Consider the following 24,185-nt stretch of genomic DNA (forward strand, 5'->3'; position numbering starts at 1 on the left):
ATCTTATGTTCTGAGGCCCCAAAATTAATTAGTATCACCTTCTCTGTAAAGGTGGCTTTTGTTTTGTTGATGTACAAGAGAGGATGTTGCTTGATTATTGTGCTGTGCTGCTTCTCATGTTTTCTTGCTTTGTTTATTTGGTTTTTTTAGTGGTGTGTGTTTTTGGTTTTGTTTGTGTGGGTTTTTTGTTAGTTTGCTTTGGTGTTTTTGGTATTGTTGTTGGGTTGAGTTGGGTTTTTTTAATGCTACAGAGATGAGGCCCATTTATGCCCACTTTAATCCCTGATTTTGTGTTACAAACAGGTTAGGATTTGGCTATGGCAGTGCAGCTCCTGAGGAAAGCATCCGTGTGGTTAAAGAAGCGCAAGATCCCTCTGTTGGCTGTTTCTTGCGTGGGACTGTTTGGCGCGAACCTTTCCTACCATGTGTTCCCTGAGCAGACGTTCAAGCTGCTGCATGAGTGCTGGTCAGAGGGGCAGCCAGCTGAGCTGTCACAGAGGCTCTGTGGTGTCTTTCAGGATGTCCTTCAAGATACTGGTGTCAAGTCTACTGACTCTTTTCAAGCCTTTGCAGCTTCTGGCTTCCACCCCGTGAGCGCTGGAATCCCCTGGCTGCCCGCAGGCTCTTGGGTGGGCATCCCACTGAATTTCAAGAGCACAGCTGAGGATAAGAAAGGAATAGTCAACCACGTTGTTGTGATCAATGGCAAGGAAGTGGACTGGAAGAGCAATGAAGGGGTTGCTTTGACAGAAGCTCTGACATTTTCACTTGAAGCTCAGAAGTTTGCAATTGCCAGAGAGATTGTGTATTTGCAGGACAGCAGCCCTGTAGCAAGTGCAATTGTGGCTCCAGCTTGTTTAGCTGGTACATTTCTTTGTGGGAAAGGTTTAAAGCTATTTCTGGGTTTATCTCCTGGCCCCATGATACTTCGCAGCATCTGTAACCTCATAGCTGCCGCTGCTGGATTAATGTACTATTACGTTTCTTATGACGCTATGATCTATCACCTGGACTGCAAGGCTGACAGAAAGGCAGCTACTGTTTCCAAAAGCTATGCCAAAGGTGGGGTTGAATTTTATGATAAAATCTTGTCCCGCAACAGGATACTTCGTGGTCTGATGGGCAAACAAGGGATGAAAATGTATGCCCCAAGTGGTAACCTTTTCCCTAGGCACTGGTTCAGAATAAAGTATACCCCATACACTTACCGAAGAGATTTGTTAGTTAATATTTTAAGAGAGCTCCAGGCACAGGAAGGGAGTGCTTGAATTTTAAACTTGTGAATTATGTATTCTCTTGAAACACTGCTGTGTTGCTTTTTTTTTTTCCCCCTCTGTATCTTCTTTAGAATTTTGGGGTTTATTTTTGCATATAGTTTGGAAGGAGTTATTGCACTTTCTGTGAATAGAGAATTCTCTCTTAAAATATTAAAGACTCACTTCAAAAGTGCTCTGTTCTGTGTGCATCTCAAATCACAAGACCGCTGAGCAACAGAACTTCTCAGATGCTGATCTGGAAGTTTTGCTGCTCAGCTTTGACTTCCTGCCAGTGCAGTCTGGAAAATGGAAACGATGAAGTCCAACTAAGAGTTTGGGGAGCATTATAATTTAAACTGAGGTATTTGTATCTTTGCTGTTCCTCCTATGGAACAACCCAAAGATGTTTAAAAGACTGGTCAACCTGTATGGTGCAGTTAGAGAAACACCAAGACAGTATTTCTGTTTTAAGTTCTTTTACCATGTAAATTCTTACGCTACAATCACCGTTCTTCAGTAGGGCACACTAATCATGCTGTGGTTCATACTAGTACAGCTAGATTATTACCAGCATCTGAGTCATTTAGCTTCAGTCTAGTTCTGCTTTCTACGTGACATTGTGACTGCAACAGGTACATCTTGAATATTTCCCTGCAGTAGCAGTACGTAACATGACTGTCATGGGTTGGTTGTTTTATCACAAGTAGGATAAGCATGTTCAGGGGAGGGTTTTCTGTTTGCTTTGGTATGGTTTTTGTTTCATTTAAAAATACATGCTTATGTATGTCATCTTTTATGTCGAAGAACGCAGGATATAAGAAATCAGTCTGGTATTTGGTGCAGGAGCTGGTGAAGTCTGTGATCAGAAGTTGCTGAAGGAAATCATTCTGCTGTTTCAGACTAGTCTAAGAAGGTTTTGTGTGGCAGAACCAAGCTTTGTCCAGGATTACTAGTTTTCTAGAAGAGTCTTTAGTGCACAGACAGTAAACTTTCCACTGTAGTCTCACCTTGGAACTTTTATGTGATCTCCAAGGTGACAGTTCTCAAACTTTGTATTTTAATTCCCTCTTTTCTGTGTTTCTGTTGCAGCTGTTCTGGTAGCCCTCCCTAGTGATAGCCCAGCAGTTCTCCTGTTATCTGCCACTATAGTGACTGTCATGCCTGTGTTTGCTCAAAGCATTACTGTTTTCCCTTTGAATCACATGATGACATAAAGTCGATATACTGGCTGCTGAGGCACTGGTGGTGCTTTACATTGCTGAAGCCATATAGAGAAGTTGTTTGGGTTTCAGCTGAAGTAATCTGTGTCGTGGATGTTTTTCTAGACCATGTCCTCTGACTTGCATTTGTCCTTGAAGTATCAAGTCATGGGTGTCTCTTTGTTGCTTTCTTGGTGTAGGTCATAAGGCTATTGTTTTTGTGACCTTCATGAAAGAGTTGGACAAAATCTTCTGGTCTGCGGAATAAAAGGAGACTTTATCTTTAGGCAGGGAGCTTTCAAAGCTTCAGACTAAATTTTATGTGACTTCTCTTCCAGGTAAATCCAGTACATCAGATCAAGATAAAGGCTTCTTGGTTGAGTGATGTAGTGGCTCAAGACTGGAATGTAACTCCTGTTTTACATAGCCTCATCGTGTTACTCCTTCAGACAATACTAAACTCTCCATGAAATGCTCCCAGAGAGAGCCTGGTCCACTTGTTTTACGTGGTTTAAGGAGCTGCTACTACATAAAGAGTGCAGAGAAGAAACAGAGGCCTTCTTTGAGATTTATGACAAGTAGCAGTTGAAACAAAATTAACTCAAAGAATCCTGCTTGCCTCTTACCACTCCTTACTGCTCCTTTTCATAGAGGTGCCTGCAAGCTGTTGCTGTTATTTAACATTCTCAGGTTGTAAAGCCCCAGTGATGCTAATGGGTTTTGCAGTTGTGCACTTTGCTTTACTCTTACAGCGGGATTTGCCAACAAGCTCCATGTATCTGTAAATGCTGCATCTGATTTACCCTTCTTTGAACTTGCTGTGGCAGATTGCTGTCAGTGAGAGGGGGCTGGCTAGTTTTTAAGACATTTGCCCTTGCCTTCCAAAGAGATGTTCTTGCCAGGGGCTTAGTCAAGCTCCTGTTGCTGTCAGTGTAATCTGGAAGCGTAATACTGTCACTCTAAGGGAAATGGGATTTGAAATTACAACTGCTAATGAAGATTTCCCTGAACATTGGGAATGTGTGGGTTGTTGTGGAAAAGGCTTGTTAACATGTGTGTGTTGCCAGGTGTGTTGCTTGCAAGATCACCCATACTATTTGGCGAGTAGCACAACTGAAATTCACGGCCATGAAAATACTCATGAAAAGTCTTATAGTATTTTAAATGTTTTTCTTTAGGCGGAACGTCAGAGGAAATCAAATAGAAGTTCCGCATACTGGTGACTGAAATGGGTCTAGTTTTGAGAGTATGATAGAAGCAATCACACCAGAATTAAAGGTGAAAATGTTGGTTGATCATGCTCTTCTGTGCTAAGAACAGCCAGGTGTGGAAAAGCAGATTTATTCACTGGCCCAGAGGAGCCCAATTGAATCAGTTTGTGAACAGCATCAGTGAACAACCTTATAGTCTCCTCCAGCTCTGAAGCGAAAACTCTAAGTTCAGAAAACTTTTACTAGTAGTAACCGGCTTCTCAGATGAGGCAGCCTTTGTACAATTTTTTATATAGAAAATGTTAAGCAAAGGGAATTGCTAGGAGATGTAGTTATAGGAAGTCTACGCCAAGAAACTGTAAAAGGAAAGGTGTGAATGAAGTAATGAACTCTCATAAAAATGGATATTGTCTACGAAAATGAAGTTCTCTTTCTGTCTGGTAAAGGGATTAAAGGGCAAAGTATGAATAGAAAAGGACCACAATGAGTGGGTAGTTTAAATTTATATACAATCTAGTTTAAAGAGAGACTTCCTAGACTGGTTTATTTGGGTTATTATCCTGAATTTTCTAGATAACTGACAATAAAATCATCTTTATAACAAAAGTTTTATATAAATATAAAGCTTGCTGCTACATAAAGCTTTAGTGGATAATGGTCTAAGAGACAAGGGCCACCTAGATGCTTTGCTCAGAATTCCTGTTGGTGTGCAAGAAGTTCAGGGTCTGGCTCACATGTTTCTTTCCCTATCCCAAAAATTGTAGTTTCCTGTCATGGAGATACCTTCAGCTTGCTTAATGGTCAAAACCATAACAATTTCAGAGACAGCACAAGAGTGAGAACTAGTCAGTTTTCTTGAAGACAAACAAACTGTACAAATCATCTGATTTAAAGCAATTTCTGAATTGGCTGCTATGTGTATCCTGCTCCTCTCACAGTTTACAGGAGGAAAGAGCTTCAGAGGCGGCTTCCAAGAGACAAATCTCCAGCCAGGTGGCATGTGAGTAAAGAATGTCCCCCATGGTATTGCCACAGGGGCTTCAGTTAAAGTGTAGCAGTCCTTTAGAAAACAGCACCTTTTATTACAGTAGAGCACTGTTATCACCCCTTTTCACATTAAAGTGGTTTCCAGAACCTGACAGATAAGATGGTGAGAGAGCCGATTGTGGAGCTGTGGAGCCTGTTGCCCTGCGGAGTAAGCTGGTGGTGTTGGGAGAGGTGGTGCTGGAAACCGAGCTGTCATTTTGCCCTTGGCCATAGCAGTTGTGAAACAACCACTGTGACAAAGTGTGGCTTGGGTGGCAGTGAATTAAAATGTATGAATCAAGTAATCATGACTGAATCACAGGCAGCTTTCATGGAAGGAGCAAATGCAGAGAATCCATCTCAGAGTGAGTGCTGCTGCCTGCAGCTGCTGTGGGCATCACTGGAACACCTGCAGGCATCTCCACTATGTGGAAATGCAATTCCCAGCAAGCTGCAGGCACTGAGACAAGTATATTGGCCATATCCTGCAACTGTTAGCTGCTCACGTTCATTAAAAGCTTCATGTAGCAGATGTGATTACATTAATATAAAAATGATTAGGCTGCAGACAACCTGCCATCCATGCATGCACCAGTTCCCCCTCAATTTCATTCATCTCAGCTGGAAGTGTATATAACTGAAAGCAGAATGCACTGGTAGGTAGAGGAATGCTGATGAACACATAATTAAGATCTTAGAATAAGGAGAGCACTGTCAGGAAGAGAGAGAAGCTGAATTTGCTTGTTATCAAAACTAGACTTAAGAACAGGAAAACAATGTAATTATTCTCTGGGAACTGGTGTGTTAGACAAATTAAATCTGAAGGAGCTGAAAAATGCATTATGGATGTTTTGCTGGGCTTCTTTTTTTGCTGAGAATATATCTGTTTGTTTAGCTGAAGTGAGTATATTCAAGCTGTTCAATCTGCCAAACCTGTAAAGTGGAGAAAATGACTAAAATTTGGATAGAAAGCAGTCTGTCTTTCCCATCTGGAAAGAAAGGGATTTTTTGGACAAGCCAAGCTCTTAAGCCCTGTAGCCAGAAATGAGCACTGAAACGTCTCTGTGGCTGGGAGCTCTCACTCTCCTCAGTTGGACCAAGTTTGCCATGACGTATCCTGGTCTCCAGTCTTGAGAGAAAGAGTGATCTTAAAAGCTCAGTTTGTGCCCAAAACCGCAGCCAGCCCAGGTGTACGCTATTTTCTCCCCACCTCAGTCTTTCTGTGCTTCTTACTGCAGGAATGGTTTGTGGTACTATGTGCCTGTGCAGACCTTACTATAACATGACCTCTGCCTGATAGTAAAACAAGGAGCTTCCTATAGATAGCAGTAATTATGCATATTGGGCCTAGGTTTTGAAAAAACAATTGTCCCCCAAATACTGCTTCCTAAAGAGCTTTTTATTTTTTAATGGCTGAATTTTCATTGTCTGGAAGTTGGGCCCTTTTGTTGGGCCCTTTTTCAGTCCCGATCTTTGGTCTGCCAGAGCATGACCGTGTCGATGTAGTGAAGGCGTTAAGGGCTTCTTTCAATATAGATGAATAACAGATGTAGCTGTGTCCTCCTTTGTGTGTGGCTAAGCTACTTCTGCTGTAGTGTGTTGGAAAACAACAGATCTCATGACTAAGAGTATTCAGAAAACAGAAGACACTGAGCCCGATCCCAGCTTCACAGGTTCAGCAGTTCCTGCAGAGGGAGCATCACAAAAGGATATTCTATATCCTAACAACTTGTCGCTGGTAACTGGTGGGTTAGTGCAGACCTGCTGACCTCTCGTAGCTTTGTTTCTATCATTTGCTGAAATAATTTTCCAGTGAGAGTGTTGTTGTTTCTTTATTCTCTGTTCCTTTTAATTTCCCATTGCTCTGCTACTCTAACTGCCTCTGCTGCCCTATCTTGCCAACTGCTTCGACTCCCTCAGACCAGATTTGTGCACTTTTTAAGCTCTCGCTTGCTGCTTGTACTTTCATTTGTGCTACCTACTTGCTCCTACAGTACTTACGAGCCAAAGACCACAGCAGCATGAACTTCTTTTTTGTTTTATTAGGTTTAGACTATGTGTTTTTGCAATGAAAAATGCCTTTGACTAAATTTAAGATAGGCATTGTTGTTAAAACCTTCTTGTTTTGCCAAAAGAAAAGTAATATTGCTTTTGAATTTTCCATTTGGCATTACTTTTAGAAAAATGTATTTCTTACTTACTATGGCACACAGTTCACTTTTGATCTTGTTATCATTTGCCTCTGACAATTTTAAGATGCTATCTCTGAGGCCTTAGAAATTTTGTTTCCCGTTCCTGAAAACTGCAGGGAATTTCAAATACTTCTGTGGTTCGGTGACATATTGTGACTGGAGAAATAACAGCTAATGTTGTACCTTTAGCTGCTTGTACCGACGTTGACATAGCTCAGGCACGTTCATGTTACACTTGAGTGCTGCTCTGTACAGAGATTGCACGCTGGCTTTGGGAACTGAGCCTTCTCGAGTTGCTCGTATTGACAGTTCCACTGAGGAGTTTATAGATGTATTTTAATCACCTGTCACTGAGCAGAAGCATAGGGGTCTATTGCTTTTTGTCTGATGAAAAATAAAGCTTGCTTTAGAGAAATATCTTGAATCTTCGAAGGGCGAGGGGTTTGAAATACAGAAGAAAAACCTAGGCAAAACCAAGGAAAATAATCTCATGTTCTTTATATTTTCTAAATCTTGATGTTGTTATGAAGCTGTATACTGCACAGGAATTGCGATAGGCTTCTGTAACCAGTTGCATCTGATTTCTGGGTTATTCCTTTAACAGCTTTGCAGTCCTGACGGTAAGCCCAGATACTTGCTGCTCCCGACTAGTGTCTTTGTGACCGTGTCAACTACAGTAAAACTCCATCTGCTCAGCACATCCTCAAGTGGCCCAACTTGGCCATCGCTTCCCAGTTCCCTGTGTGCAGCCACACTCCAGGTAACACACACACCCCTGGCAAAAGCTTCTGCTTCGGTTCCCTGACCCACACCAATTCCTCTTCCATACTCCTTTGGGCGGGAGGCAGTTACTGCTCAGCCACCAGAGATTTCAGTGGAGTAGCCCCTGATTTAAAGGCATTGAGAACAAGGGGTGATGGTTCCCTTTCAAACTTCCACTAAGCCATGTGTGACAGTTAAATACCATACTGGCTATACCAGGTACGCTGGTCCAAAAAGCCCATGCTACTACTTATTTCCAACCAGAGAAAATGGAATTTTGCAGAGTTCTGTTACCACCAATATATGTGTCAGTATCAACTTGAGTCATTTGAGACTGAAGCCATAATTTGTGATATAAAAACTAGAAGTGCAGTTTCTAGAAGTGAAAACTAATTAATTACTCCACTGTAATTATAAACAGGTTTAACAAATGTAGAAGTAAAGATAAAACTATAATCCAGTTTACTATTGTAAAGCTCTATGCATTCTTAAACAGCAAATAAGTTACTCTAGAATGAAACACTGGATCTGTTTCTCAGGAGAGGCTGAAAATTAAGATCAAGCCATGTTATAAATAACTATGCTGGTTTTGAAAAAAATAGTTGTTGGTTTTTTTCTTTTGGTTCATTTCCTGACTAGACTGGAGGCATCTATAAATATTTCAGAAAACAGAGGAGGGGAAGGAATACTGTATAGAAAGTTTTCCTTGTCAGATCTTTTCTCATATAGGATGAGTTCTACTGCCTCAGTGACTGTGTTATGAAAGCATGTTATATAATTCCCTGTAGATTACCATAGACAGATGTATTTATGGTTTTTGGAAACTTCATGTAATTTAGGCATAAAACTTGAAGTGTGTTTTATAGTTCTTCATTAATAATAGTTGAGAATTATGCTCATCTAAGGCAGCACACATAAATTCTTAATGTTCAGACATTCATCATATGCCTGTGATGGTTAGAAGTTGCCATAGGAAAATAAAAGCCAGTGATCTCAAAGGTTATATTTTTTATATTCTTTTAAGTGATTTGGAAAACTCTATACATCCCCTAACACTTCTTTCCTTTCTGCTTCCATGTTCTTCCACTTAATCTAAAGATATAATAGTGAATATTGAAAAAGTCAAATCAGGAACAAGACGAACTTTTTATTGATTAAGCTTTCATTAGGCATGGCAGTACCTTATAAAAGGAAATGCTGAATCCATCATTTTAGGGAGGTTATAAATGCAGGTAGCTTTTTGCAATCATGATTTACAGATCCTAATAGTGTTCACTTGTACCATATGGGAAGATGGCTATGGCATAGTTGCAGGTGGCTTGATGAAAGCTTGCTATATGTATGTTGGCTTTACACCTATGAAGCAAGTGAAGAGGCAAAAGTTTTTTTTTTTACTTTCCTGATCAGAACATCATTTGTGTTGAAAATTAAAGTTATGCTTTAGCAATTGCAGATTTAACTATAAAAAAATTTCTTTCAATTTCTTTTCTAACCTTCCAGCAGCTGAACTGGATATGTAAAGCCAATGCAAAACTTTCAGCCTAAGAACAGAATAAAAGTAACGTAGTCATTTAGACTTTTAAATCTGATATTTGGGATGAAAGAATTGTTCCTTACCTGGTATTTTATGGCCATCAGCTGCATGCTGGCTTCAGCTGAAACTGGGGGTATGAAAGCCTCTGGAAAAAATGCAGACCTACAGCACTATTTTTGTTTCATGGTGTTGCTCTGCTTTTAATCTTACAGAGTTTCTACTGAGTTTTTTGTTGAGTGGTACAAATAGAGCTAATGTGGATGGCCAAATCCAATGGAAGTGCTTGATTAAAACCAGCAGAAGGCATGGCTGATATAGTAATTGCACAACATGTTAGTAATTGCACAACATGCATCATCCAAGCCCGAGCACCTCTGGTTACTTGGTCAGAATTGAGGAAGGGTCTGGTCGTGACGCAGTCGCTCTGCTGGGTGCTGAGCAGCGATGAACCTGCTCAGCCCTGCATTTACTGCCGCGGGGTCTGTGGAGGGGATCGGTCTGTCTGAGCTCTGAGCCGCCCCGAGCTGCGCTGCTGGGATCAAACCCATCGCAAAGCACAGCCCAGATGCCCTTCTAACACACGGCTGGAGGAGGTGACATTGTGCGCACTGCATTGTGTAGTGTGTTAAGGAAGTACACCTGTGCTAAATCGTCTCTTCAGGCTTATGATTTGTAGTTTTAAACCTTAATCTTCTGGAGATTATTTCAAGGAGAGTGTTGTACACGAGGATGGATGAGGGGAATCCTTGCGCTTGCTGAATTGTGGTGTGGGAGGAAATAGAGGAATTGCAAGCCTGGGAGGGAAAGACACAAAAGGAGTATTCTGGGAGATTACTGAACAGGAGGCAGCGTGAGCTGCTTGTATCGTGCAATCCGAGGAACATTTACATCATATACTCATTACAAGTAATGTGGAAAGTGTGTAACTCTTTGGGAAGCAAGAGGCTGAAACCAAGTAATCCCTCAAGGTGGATGACCCAACCACGAAGCACTAATCGGGCTCTCCTTGGGCAGATTACTTTCAGCAGTGTGGGACAGCGTCCCCCCTTCCTACTTCTCAAGTCTTATTTTGCTTCTGGTTTTCTTTTAATGTTGGTGTCTGAGGAGAGGGGAGGATAAAAAACAAAAACACAAACAAACCAAGCAAACAACAACAACAACAAACCAAGGCACCCCCCACCCCCACCACTGAAACACTTTATTGCTACTAAAAGAGGTTAAGGAGAGCAAAAAGTCTATTTTTTTTCAATATGATCCAAAAAAATCTCTCCATAGACTATTGCGTAGATGTAGTATCACCTTGTGTGTCTCTTACATTTTTTCATCTTTGCAACGGTATTTGTTAGTACTTTGTAACTTCCTTTAAGGTAGTCTCTAACCAGGCTGCCAAAGAGCAAAGAATATCAGTTTCCTATTGCAAAAATAGGTTCCCGGAAAAGCAATGTGTGAAATACAGATCATGTTGTAGCCGTTTCATTTGCTGCCATTTAATGTGTGTGTCCATCATGCCCTCCTAAACTCATCTAGTGTTTTGTAACTTGGCTATTAAAAGTACTTCCATCCTGCAGGTGGTAGATGGTTTTGCAGGCTGTCAGCTATAGAAAGTGATTCCCTAATTAAAAAATAAGTCTGTTCTGTTTAGTGTCCGTATAAGTAATTTAAGGGAAATCGCAAATTCAGAGGTTTCTTCCTGCGCCTTTTCTGATTATAATAAATAATGTTGTGGGCCAAAGAGCAGTGACCTGTCGGGCAGAGAACATCCTAGGTATGCTGCTGCGTGTCTGATGAGAACTTTGAGTACCTCTTGGCTGGCCGTCACTCACACGAGCACTGGCAGCAAGTCAGTGAGCAAATGCGCCCAAGTGACTCCTGCCCAGTGGGGATAATGCTCGATACTCTCTCTGAAGGAGAACTTTTTTCTGGAATTCAGTAAAGCACATAGACTTTGAGGACATGTCTGCTTTCCCTGGAATTAACAGGCTGAGTTGAGTTGCGAGCTGAGATTCTTTGGTTCAGCTAATGTTACATCTGTCATTTATAATACTAGATTTTTAAGTGCCAAGGATGTGCTGGTAGGAAAACTAGTGACTAGCTGGAGGGCTTGATTAATAGGGGACTAACCAAGGAGAAGGGGAACTGGCCCAAGATTGCGGTCATGTGTTAATAAGACCACAATAGAGTCTCCATGCTGTGGCAACTCTGAATTATTTAGTTAGCACAGATGGACAGCATGCCCTTTGGGTCAACGGGATTTGGCCAGAACCTCCCATCAGAGATCTGGCTTTGCTTAAAGCCTGGTATAAGGCATATGCAGCAGGTGTCTCACCAACTGAGGCACTTTCTTTTGCTCAGTGAGCTTTGGCCCTTTAGCAGCATGCTAAAAGAAAGAATTGAACCACCCTCCGCTAAGAAGAGCTATTTTTATTTGTGCTGATTTTGCCACTCAAGAAAATAGAGGCAAACAGATAGCTGACTGTAGATCCAAGTTTTCTACCATGTTCTGTTCCTGACTGAGGGGAAAATCCCCTGAAAGGTGCTCTTAATTTGTGCCAAATGGCTTCCATTCCTAGAGAATCCTCCCTGAGCTAAGTATAGCTTCTTCACAGCTTTTCCTCCATCCTCCTGCAGAGCTCCAGCCAGGAGCTAAGGGTGACCAGGGGATGGGGAGCCAGCTAGAACAGCTCTGCACCAGTGGAGGAATAGCACTGGGATCCTGCTGGTATAGCAGGGGGAGTGTATCAAGGATAGGCTGGGATGAAAAGTGATTCAAACCAAGACTAAAATTTGTATTTGGTCACTAAGGAAAAAACACCTGATGAGCCCAGCATTGCTGTTGCTCTGTTATATCTATTGGCCAAACAATGGTACTATAGGCTTGATGAGTATATTGTTTTCAGGTAACAATCCATTTGTGCTTACTCTGCATAATTTTGGAAAAATATTTTAATGACTTGTCATAGGAATGACCTTCATGTAACACAGGAGATCTCAATGCCTTATGTATTTGGTGAGAATGATGTAAGGAAGAGAACATCTGAGCAACATGACATCTTGGCCAACAAGGTTGTTCTTAGGTTAACCCAATCCCTTCACACACATGGTGGGTGGGTGCATCTGCAGCCTCTGGAGATTGAGCCCACGGGCTTCCCTGGAGCAGGGCCTGGCTGAGCTCTGGATGGGCTGGCAGAAAACTCCTGTCCCTGCACTGAGGAAAGGCTGGGGCAGATGTGCAAAGGGTATGACCAGAGGAGAACATGCATCTGCAAGATCAGAGTTTGAAAACGAGACTGAAAGTCCTCATGTAAAGCAACTGTCTTGGCTTTGTGGACTCAGCCAAAAATCCTTTGAACTTTGAATCCCCTGCTGCTTTGGTTTTGCGGTTTTTGCGGTTTAGGGTTTTGGTGGGTTCAGAAGAATCACTACACATTTGCAATGATCATCAGCAACAGCCAGTTGAGGATTATTGGCATTGACATTAAGGCACTCCTGGACCTGCAAGATCCAATCCCTGACTCAAATAATTTTACAGTATAAAATTAAATCCCTCTGGCTAAAGAATCTACTTCACCTTAAGTAGTAATGACTCCTTCTCTATCCTCTACATATAGAAACAGCAGAAATGTCATGATTATGACTTCCGTGGATGCAGCCCAGGGGATCTAGTGGGCACAGCATGCCTCAGTTTTCAGTGTTTAATGAGAGCTACGTGCCAGTTTTTTTCATTCCTGTTGACCACGTGTACAAGTGCCAGGAAGAGGCTTAAACCATTAGAGAAAACAAAGAGGCCATAATCTGAAAAGTTTGAAAACTACTGTTGAAACAGATTTGTTGTGTCATTGCTGAAGGTATTTTCTGCAGTAGTTCCGGGTGTTTGTAGCTTCTCTGCCCTTTCAGCATCACTTTGGGTGATTCTCATCCGGACTCTACTATTTGTAATCTAAATAGACATTGTGTCTTCTGGCATTATCAGCTGGAGGTGTTATTTGTCTTCCTGGGCTCAAATGTTGTGGAGTGGCTATTAAGAATCACCTGGTGTTGCCATAGAGGTGTCTATGTTTTAATGATAACAAAGTGATTTCTGTCCTTAGTAGGTCCCTGTCATAGTCACTGCTAGAATAAGGGAGAGGTTATCAAAAGATGGGACCCAGGCTGACTGGTTTTGTCAGGTGTAACTTTCACTGAAGTTACACAAGAGATGCCAAATATTTTGCCAGAGCTCCTTTTGAACCATGTGTTTAGTGGGGTTCTTTTACCAGAGGATTCTAAAGAATATATTTAGAATGACATTTCCTTCCACCTGCACTGTCTTTGTTGGATATTTTCTCCCTCAGCACATCCTAAAATTCAGAGGCTGAAGTTTTAATTCTGTTGGTATTTATTGACCTAAAGTTCTGCAACATTTCATTTTCTTTTATTTTTTGGATGGAGGTGGGATGGGAAGGGAGACACACTGATGGGGTTAGTTACAGAGCAGCTGCCTGTGTATTTTGGGGGTTGTCCACCAACAGAGATTACCCAGTGTGGGACCTCTCAGTTCAAAAAGGGTGATGAGAAGCTGGCAATGTCCAGCAGGAGCTACCAGGGCTATCAGAGACATAGAGCATAAGACCTATGAGGAGACGTGGAGGGAGCTGGGCTTGTGTATTCAGGAGAAGAAAAGGCTCAGGGGTGAGGTGTGACTGGTGGCCAAAGGAAAGCTGCAGGATCCGAGGTTGGGTCCCATTTAGGACAGTTATGTCAGGCTAAGACTAATTGCCATGTAATATTGTTAGTACATTTGTAACAAAAATTGGATCACATAAAAGCAATCCTGTAAGATTTTGTGAACCTATATTGTGTGTGAATACTCCATTTCAGTCCTGCAGTGTATTTTCATGTAATTCTTTATGGTGATTTTCCGATCTCTAGTTCTGTCAAACTCTGCTGAGGTTTTTTTCCTGGTCCACTGACTTCTCCAGACTCTCATTACTCATTCATTAGTAAATTTATCAAATCAGATTAGTCTTAGTATGGTACATAGGAGTATTTCACAGTGAACTTTATGTGACACAGAAAAATGATGGAACATTTCTATTCTTTGTTTCCTGTCTCTGAGCCAGCTCCTCATTGATCAGCAACCCCGGACCCCCTCTCTTCAACAGCAGCTTTTGGCCAGGAGAACATAAATTTCCATTAAACTGGTGATATTTTCTGATCACTGTTTTGTTTACTAACTCAAGAAATTAGAAGACTATAAAACCAGCACTTGCTGTAGAAAAGCTATGTTGTGTAACCCCAGCCATAAGCTCCACCTTTTTCAGATCTTTAAGTGATGAAAACTTACATGACTGCACTACTTGTGGTGGAATAATGCTGAATTGTGTCCAGCGAAAATCTAGTTTGATGGGCAATTATTATAAAGGGGTAGGAGTTACCTAAGAGGCGAGATGGGAGTATCAGAAAGGACGGTGGATCTGGCGCATATTAAGAAAAGATATATGCACTTTTTCTCAATTTTTTTTCTGTGGACCTGGTTTTAACATGTTCTGTTTCTTACTGATGCTCTGAGAACAGCAACTTTGCATTTGAAAAATAAAATTATCTGCTCTCAGGTTCCCACAACCAATTAATTATTCATTATTTGAGAACTTTGAGATTTCCCAAGCAAACGCGATAGGGTAGGAACCAGGAGAAGTCACAGCATGTGATGCCACAACTCATGTAAACTGGGGCATGAGAAGGACGATTTATTTGAAAAGAATGCAATATCCGGCCTTTTATTTATGTTTTGCATGTTTATTGTGCATCTGTAGGACACAGATCACTGGTAAGATTTATTTTACATTAAAAGCCAGAAATTGCAACAATGTTTATACTTGTGTATGTTAGAAGCAACTCATGAATTTTAATCATGGGCTAGAAACTCAGTTGCCATAAATTGCAACAGCTCCTCTGAAATCAGTCAATTTATATTAATTTATCCCACCATAAGTTTTGGACCAGTATATTTTAAATAGATCCCAAAGTGATAGTTTGACTGTCCGGAAAGCTAAGCTAATCTAAACAGAACGGTCTACTAGCCAATAAGGAACTAATAATGAATATTTTATACATCTCTTCCTGTTTCTTGGATTTGTCTAATCACATACGGTGGCTGGCATGTTTATATTCAATACAAGAAGACTTCCAGAAGTGGTTTATTTCTTTCCGAAGCAGCAGAGCAGTGGCTGTCACACCAGGGGAGAGGTGACCACGTCCTGGCCCTGGCTGCTACCTGGGGGTTTTCAGAGTGGGGCAATCACCAGTACAACCCCTTGACCTCAAAGCATAATAGTTTTTGTTCACCATCAACCTAAAGATGTCGTATTTGGTCTAGTTTGGTGACTGGCATTAACAAAAATAAATGTTATAGTCTAAGCATTTTGCCCAGTTAAGTATTCATCACCAAGCTGGTTGCTGCCGTGCAAATTTCAGAGTGTAACTTCATTCCTATGTGAGGATGAGGATATCTTCTATTTGGGTATGCTTCTCTGACAGCTGTCGAGCTTCTTTCATCTTTGTCAATCGCTATTAACATGGTTTAGTTTCATAGACAGAATCTACTTTCTTTATGTATGTATTCTGAGTTGCCTTAACAAGAAGTAGAATGGTTGCACTGGAAAAGAGTTGTTAGTTTGAGAGCTTGGTGACAGAAGGATTTTGCTGCAGAACAGTGAGAGAGGAGTTTGAGACTGTCTAAACCTATAATCTTTTAATGTGCTAAATCTCTGTTACTTAAACTCAGTCCTTTTATATTATGGTAAGCTTGTCATAACCTGTAGATGGAGGCTGGTAAATAGTGCATTTTATATTTAGTAAATAGGGGGAAAAAAATAAACCTTTCCTGTAGAATTTTTTCCACTAGAGTACTTAAGCTTACTGGAAAAATCCAAGATGGCATAAGCTGTGCCAAGACAAAGCTAATATAGTGCAGCTTTTCCTGGGGATGAACACTCAAGGACATTCTAGCCTTCCTGCTTAAATACTGAAAAAGATGCAGACAAAGTAAATATTAGCTTTGTGCTCATTTCTTTTTCTTTGCACATCAGGTATCAAGGCTCTTGCCAGTTTTTATTTTGGCAAGCCTGATTACCAGGTTGGCTTGCCAAGGCTGTAGAGAAACATCCTTTGTTGGCAGGGTGGACTAGATGACCTAACCCTCATAGTTGTTCCTTTCTGCAGCTTCTCTGGGTGTTCCTGCTCCGGCAGGAGGATTGGACTGGATGATCTTTTGAGGTCCCTTCCAGTCCCTAACATTCTGTGATTCTGTGTGATTCTCTACTTCTAGTAAAGGTTGCTGCACCACAGTTTCAACTTGCTGAAATCCCATCATTACTATTACTTCTTGTCTACTGAAGTATACCTGCCCATAACAAAATAAAGTATTTTGTATTTGAAATATATGAGCATTTATCAAAGCTCTATTACAGGGGCTGTGGGCCACATTTTCAAAGGTACCAAAGGGTGTAACAAACATATATTGAAACCTGTGAAATGCCTGAGACAGTGATAGTCTGCTCCTTGAACACAATCTCTTGGTAATGAACCTTTCTGATGAGCAAAAGGACTTGGAGGGACAGATTTCCACCTATTTTACTAGGTGAAAAAAAAATCTATTAATCTCTCTCTTCCCTCTGCAGGAGTGCTATAAATGTACCAAACTGCGAAGTTAAGTGTTTTTATACCTTCTAATGACAAATTGTCCATGTTACAGTCATTCTTTTAAAAGCAGAAACTATGTAAGGCACTTGTTCAGGAAATGGGCTTTCTCCTCATTAAGCTAATCTTTTGCCCCAGAACACAGAGTATTCTACACGTTCAAAATGGCTGAAAAATGGCTCTCACCGTAAAGTCATTAATGAAGGCAGATAAGTAAGAGATACCATTAGAATCATTACCTAGTGACAAGATATAAAATTATTCTGACATCTCACCTCTTAGGCTGAAATCTCTTCTCATTTGGTGTTTCATTCTTAAGATAAGAATTAAAATAATAAAGCCAGAGTTTAGCAAATTTGTTTCTGATCTTGAAGCCATATGGTCCTACCGCATGATGGTAACTGCTGCAGCCTTCATGAGTAAGGCACTAAATAAAAATGTGGCAAAATTCCTATGGTTGATATTCTAAAAGGCATGAAGAAGGTGAATTCAAAATTGCCGAAACTACAAGTGGAGAACCACCATTTACCTTCACTGTCACTGGGCTGCAGTATCTCATCTACTATCTCTGTAACAACATCACCTGGGAATCAGATTGGGCTAGGACCTGGGCTGCCATTATCTTTTCCTTTTCAATGCACCAAAATTTTCTTTAAAATGGTTACAAATTAGGTATTTTTTTATGTACAAAACCAACCATCACAATCTGACTTATTTTCTGATCAGAGACTGTAAGTAGCTGGCAGTGTAGACAGAGCCCCTGTTTTATGACTTTGCTTTCTGCTTCTTATTTTGAGGACAAGGGAGACATTTAACAGGTAATGCTCTGTTACTTTTTAAGCAACGTGTGCCTGTGTTCGTTGTGTTTCTTTTGCGTCAGTGATCAGCAAACACTAAGCGCAATTGTCTAGAGGCAGGTTTATTGTAATGCTAACACATAGTTTGCCAAAGCCTCATCACTGCAAGGAAGCAGTAATGCCAATTTTCAGCTCTGTTTTAAATAGCATTTCATTCTAGCAGAAGGAAGCTTGATCTGCTTCAGGAGGGTAACACCTCTGCATAATCTGCACCAGCACTGTTAGTTTGGCTTAGGAACGTGCTTTGGAGATGTCTCTTCTACCTCTGGCACCATCTCATGCTGCACACCACACACCAGGCCAGCAGCATCGCCCTCCTGGAAAAGCCTCACTCTGTAGAGCTGGAGCTTGAAATTTATAAAGTATAGGCTATCTGTAAGCTTTTGTGCCACAAAATGCCAGGGCGGTCTGGTTTTGGCTACTGGTGATAAAGGTGAATTTTGTTCAGGGTGATTGTGTTGATATGATTCTATGTTTCTATATTTAAGGAGAGAAGACAAAACAGCACCTGGTGGTTGGAGAACATTGGCCTGGCTTGAGAATTATTTGTAGAGTTTGTGCGTCTCCAGTCCTGCAAGCACAGCATTTAATCAGAGATTGGGGACTAATCACAAGGAAATATAAATTAGTCAATCTTTGACAAATAGACAAGAAAATAATGAGAGACTGACTGTTTTCTGGGCTTAAAAGAAGAAAAGGGCAGAGAAAGATGAAAACGAACCTAAAGAATGACAGTCAGTGGAAGAAGGACATTGTAACCGATATATAACCAGTGAGTTCTTATTTCTAACTTTTGACTAATTTTTCTTCCTTGGTTTCCTATGTTTATTTCATCTCTATTTTGATACTAGAAATATTGCAGTAGTGTAGGAATCCACTTGTGCGCAAGAGCTTGCATGTCTGAAGCTAACACTGTAAGTGCTTTGTGGCTAACACTGTCTGTTTATTAGCCTGGGCAGAAACCAGTTCGATGAATAAATAACAATAGTTTATCCTAAGGAAACTGATCTGGATATAATTATTCAATGGAGGAAAGTGCCAATATTTCAGTGAAATATTTGCATGAAATATTATTTGCAGAGTATTATTCAAACATATATTGAGGTACTGAATAAGGAAAACATTCATCCATAATAAGCATTTGATAAAAATATTGCTCAGATTTGCAATGAATAATTCAGTCTGCATTAGTAATGTGTGTGTGACCGTGCACATTATTCATATCTTTATAACTGCTGTGGTAAATTGCTACAGGTTAATAGGTACTTATATCCTTTTCTGTGTAGAATGCTATTAGGTCCAATTTTTCAAAGGAGCTGAGCCACCCAGAAGTTTAAATATGATAATGAGCTGCAGATACTAAGTGTGTGTGTAAATCAGGCTGTGGCAACGTTAGTCCCAGGGAGGCCGTTTGGGGCTGGCACGGCAGAATAACACAGCGGCCTCAACTCCAGCATGTTCTTTAGGGCTCTGTGGACCCATGTATTCATTGCACCCTAAGTATTTTTTTCTCCTCAGTACAAAAGACATATTTAGAATGGATACAATAAAGTGGTTAAAAGCTGATTAGAAATTGAACAGATTGCTGATCGAAATACCGAAAGATTGATAAAACTGATAACTGGACACTGTGATGGAAGATGAAAAACCCTTGTGAAAAACAAGACAATAATCTAGAAAGCTCAACTGCAAAAAGATCTCTCTCCATGTTTCTGCTTCTGTTTCTTTATAATTGACATTTAGGCAGGCAGTGGGAGTCAAGCAGTGTAAATAGCTGTGAATCTGGCATCCTGGTGTTAAGCTCTGGACAGGCATTGAAAAAAAAACAACCATGCTCCAGGCCACAGAGATGTATATGAGGCATGTATGAGTGTAAAGATAAACATAGAATATGAAACAGTAATACCATTAGATTTAGCTTTTTGCACAGATCCAAAAATCTTGTCATTCTAAAACAAACTGGAGTTGTTTGGTAGCATAAAATATGAGGTTTCTGAGAGGATTTAAAGTTAAGCTGGTTGAATTATTCACCCTTTGACTTCAAAGAACTCTCTAGACTGTATCAACCCATATGTCTGGTTAGAAGTTCACATATGTTGTAAAGCAGTTTTGATAACACAGCACTAATATTGCCATAATCAACAGATTTTAATAACAGGTCATTAACAAAGCATTGTCTCTAGTTATATCGTGCCCTCTCCCTGTTTATCTCTCTATGCATCCTAATGGACCATTATTTCTGTACAGCAAATGAGCCAGTGACCCTAGAACATGGATATACACATGACTAGGCTGTGCTAATAAAACATTATTTTATCAGCAAGCCATGTCTTGGAAGTCTGCTGAAGTAAAGCAGGGGATTACAGCACAGGCCACCAACAGCGCAAGAACACAATGATAGCCAGGCCCGCAAGGTACAGGCGCAGGATATTACCAGAAGCCTTAAGCATAAACCACAAGTAGTAAATCACCAATTGCAAGAGAAATGCAATTTTGAGAGCTGGGTAGAACCAGTTTTAGGTCCTAACTGGGCCATGCAGTGAGTTGTGTAACATCCTATTGCAGCTGGCTGGCAGCACAGGTGGAGACTTCTTTAGATGGTGCACGAGATTGCAATGAATCTGACTAGTTGCACAGGAATCTTATTTCTTATTGGGTATGTGACTTGATGACTCTGGTATCCCATATTGATACCTATGTAAATATTCTTTCATCATCATATTTGCTCTAGTGTGGTACTGCTCGTGTTTGGTTTGAGGCATTGGTTGTGATTTGGATGCAACATGCAGAAAAGCTATACATTTTGGTTTTCCTGGGAAAGAAACACCAACACTAACTGCTGTGTTTCTTAAAACACCTTTGTTTTAGACAAGGCTTGCAGACCTTCGTCATCCTAGATGATGCCATTCCATATGTCCAATTCTAGCATAATCTGGTGTTCTAAATCTCTGGAAAAGACTTCAAGAAGCAGATATGTTTAGACAGAAAATATGGGCTTAGAGCCCATACTCTCTTCGCAGGAACGAGATTTTGATCTTGTGACTGATCTTTAAGCTAAAGAAAACTGATTTGCCTTGTCTACCTGCTGTTATTTTGTGCTGACATAGGCTGGTAGAGCAAATAAATAAGTAGTGTTTACATAAAGCTTTACTAGAATCATGTAGGTTTTATAACATGGTCACACCTGAATGTGTGATGCCAAATATGTAAATGAAAGATGTTCCTGGTGCATAAAAACATGCTGCATGCTGTAAGTGACAAAGCTGGAATACTGATTTAGGAATTAGCCATACCATCCAGTAAGCTTGTTAAACAGCATCCCTCCAGAATACAATGGTCAATGTGAATGATCAGCCATGAATTTACTTAGTGGATATCCTGTAAGAACAGATTTTGAACTCATATTTTTTAGTCTGCAGGCAGCTCTGAAAAACAGTATCTGTGAAATGATTCCTTAGTGCAGACATTTGGTAGGGGGCTGGTGCAACAGCTCCCTGACCTCCTTTTCCTGACAAGGAGAATAAAGGACTTGACTAGGAAAATGAGGGGGATTCTCATCCACCATGTGTTGACAGTGTACATCAGCTGGGGGGTCAAGAGCAGCCAGCCTCCCTTGGGACCCTACAGGATCCCCTCCCTTGGGATCACACGGGACTCTAATGGTTAAGGCAAATCCGCTTTCCTCCTCCTCTAGGATGAAAGTTTCAACCTGCAGGAACAGCAGAACGTCATTCTTCTGCTCATATTCACACCTCATTGCTAGAGGCATTGCTCTTTCATCTTGAAACCTTCTTATCACTTTTCCAGATTTGACCTGATTTTCTTTTCCTTTTTTTTTTTTTATTTTTCAGAGCTACAGTGCTAAAGGTGAGAGAATTACCCTCAAAAACCCTCGCTGAGAGATGCCTTCTCAGGCACTTCTCTTCCTGCATTATACCTGACACTGTCTACACAAGCACTCTGTTTTTAGGAAGTCATTGATCTCCACTGTAGCGAATCTTACCATCTCCCTTAAGGATCAAGAGTTTCAAATGGGCAGAATACTCTTGACTTTCTTGTTTTCTTGATATCCTTAGTAGGTGGCCTCCGGCTGATGTATTCTGGCTCCCCGTGCTGCCTCCCTTCCCTCAGCACGCTACATTCTGGAAACCTTTACTTGTAAGTACGTGATTTCTTCAGAGGAGCAGGAGTGCTTTGCTTTTCTCCACACTTCAGGAGAAAATGAGTTGCTATTGGCATCTCTCAGGAATAAATAGCTGCAGCCTCCCCGCTGAGACAGAAGGACTGAGGGCCTTCAGACTAAGCTCTGGGGTGCCTCACGTTGTGGATCTGAGCGGGTCTAACCCACCGATGCCAGGTTACATAGGCCAAGTCATGGTTCTCTGTGCCGTTTTACTACTAACACTTCAGTGGTGCTTTAAGTTAGTCACTTCAGATGTAACAGTGGTAGGTTGCATGATGTAAAAGCACGAATGCATTTATTTTGCTGAATGTCTGAGTGGTTGTGTTTTAAAAATATATTTTCCATTTATATTTTCTCTTGAGAGGATATTCATGCAATAATTACCTGTGTTGGTTTGTACTGAAAAGATCTAACTTAATGCCATTTTTCAGCTTCAGAAAATATGTTTAAACATTATTCTAGCAGGATCTGATTCTTTATTTCACTGAAGCAAACCCAAGCTGTTCAGGCTGTTAGAAACAAACAACAAAAACACCACCAGCTTGGCAGTTTCAGCAAAAATTTAACGGCATTTAAATGATGCATTAGCCAAGACTTCATTATTTTTACCAGATATAGCATGGTGCATTATAAGGATTATCAAAACTGACCTTTGGTTGTCAAATTAAATTAATAGCTCTGAGGCACATTTGGCCAAGCCTCTATACTTAGTTTGGCAGGACAGACCCCTGGGCCTCTCCAAGATGTGCAGCCCCTTGGTGTGTCGGAGCTGACAGCCCAGAGCTGGGCTGGTGCCTCCCGCTCCCGACGAGGGATGTGAAGTTAGAGATCACAAACAATGCTCTGAGGGTCTCTCTGCATTGAGCTTCTTCCAGGATTAGTGGATTTTGTGCCAGAGGCCACAGGGACCAGCCAATCTGGCCGCCTGTCTAGAGAATTTCACCCACCACTCTAGCTGTTAAATTCCTCTTGTACAGTTCAGACTACTGCATGTGTACTGCATTCAATTGAGCACTGTGTTACCAAAAAAGAAAAAAAGTTAAATTCCCTTTTTGAGGCTTAGCTTTTGCAAATCACTAATATACAATGACAAAAAGCTGCAGGAAAAAAATTGTGAGCCTTTGGTTAGAAGCCAAGACGTGTAATTACTGATGCGCTACAAACTATTGCACGTGTGATGAAAGTGTGATCCTGGAATTGATTTTTCCATTACTGTATCAAACTCCATATGTGAAGCGTTAACAGCGCTTCAGCGGGTGTGTACGAAAATCTGTCATTTGCTACAGCAGCCTCAGTGCCTGTCCTCTAACAGCCCCAAACCTGCCCCAGGTCCCCGCTGGGTATTTCAGCAGCATGAGAAATGATCGCTCTTGACACCTGGGAAATAGAGAGAGGGGAGACGGCAGCGCATCCTATCTGCGAGATTGCACCTGCCACAGCACCCTGAATGATGCAGGGAAGGGAGTCAGGGTTTTGTCAAGTGGGCAGAAATTAAATGAGTAATTTATCCCCCAAGAACAGGAGCTACCAGAATATGTGTGCTAATGCACCCTGGTGCTGTGGTGAGAGCCAGCACCCAGGGAATGACGTCCTTCACTCAGGGCTGGGTGAAACACACTTGTCCTCTTATTAAGCCACTGATCCAAGGCAGACATGAAAAAGAGTCTTTCGGTTCCCAGTTCTATGTAAGCACATATTCCAAATCCCCAAGATACAACTGCTGCATTACCCACTTCTCCTGCTGGCAAATTTGGTTTTCAAATGCAGTTGGTAAAATGGTTGCTCCGTGTGGCGTAGCCATCCTGCACAAAGCCATACTTCCCTCGCTGCCCCACCTTCAGAGATTCTTTCCCTAAAATGTGTGTGATGTGCCTTACCAGAACCCTCAGGGTCACAAGAAAGGACAGCAGGAGTCAAAAATGGCAAATAGGAATGGCCACCTTTCAAAAAGTGGAAATTTTGGGAGGGAATAAAGCATAACAAGAGCCAGGGAGGTGCTGTCAAATGCTGTGGTTGGAGGGGTGGTAAGTGGAGGTGGGGGGATGCATCAGGACAGATGCAGTGTTGGGATGAATCCAGAAATAATGATTTTCTACCAGCCATACATCTGCTCAGTCTGGAAAAACTGATCCGAGTTCAAGAGGTTACAGGCAATAAGATAGTAAGCAAAAGATACAGTGGAACTGGGAGAGAAAGTGGGAGAATTGAGGGAGCAAGAGTGGATAATGAGAGAAGTTGTCACAAAAGCAGTGCAGTGTTTCTCTAATGTGTTATATAAAAAAGACAGT

At 41.2% G+C, this 24,185-nt stretch overlaps 1 protein-coding gene across 1 annotated transcript; it reads left to right on the plus strand.

Annotated features, from left to right (window-relative positions):
* Positions 1-317: 317 nt before the first annotated feature.
* On the plus strand, positions 318-1,268 carry TMEM177 (transmembrane protein 177; the record flags this gene model as incomplete). Its single annotated transcript, XM_080347017.1, has 1 exon — positions 318-1,268. One exon carries the CDS (start codon positions 318-320, stop codon positions 1,266-1,268), a length of 951 nt encoding a protein of 316 aa, XP_080203143.1.
* Positions 1,269-24,185: the final 22,917 nt, after the last annotated feature.

The sequence above is a fragment of the Nesoenas mayeri genome (assembly GCF_963082525.1).
Source record: "Nesoenas mayeri genome assembly, chromosome: 6".
Classification (NCBI taxonomy): domain Eukaryota; kingdom Metazoa; phylum Chordata; class Aves; order Columbiformes; family Columbidae; genus Nesoenas; species Nesoenas mayeri.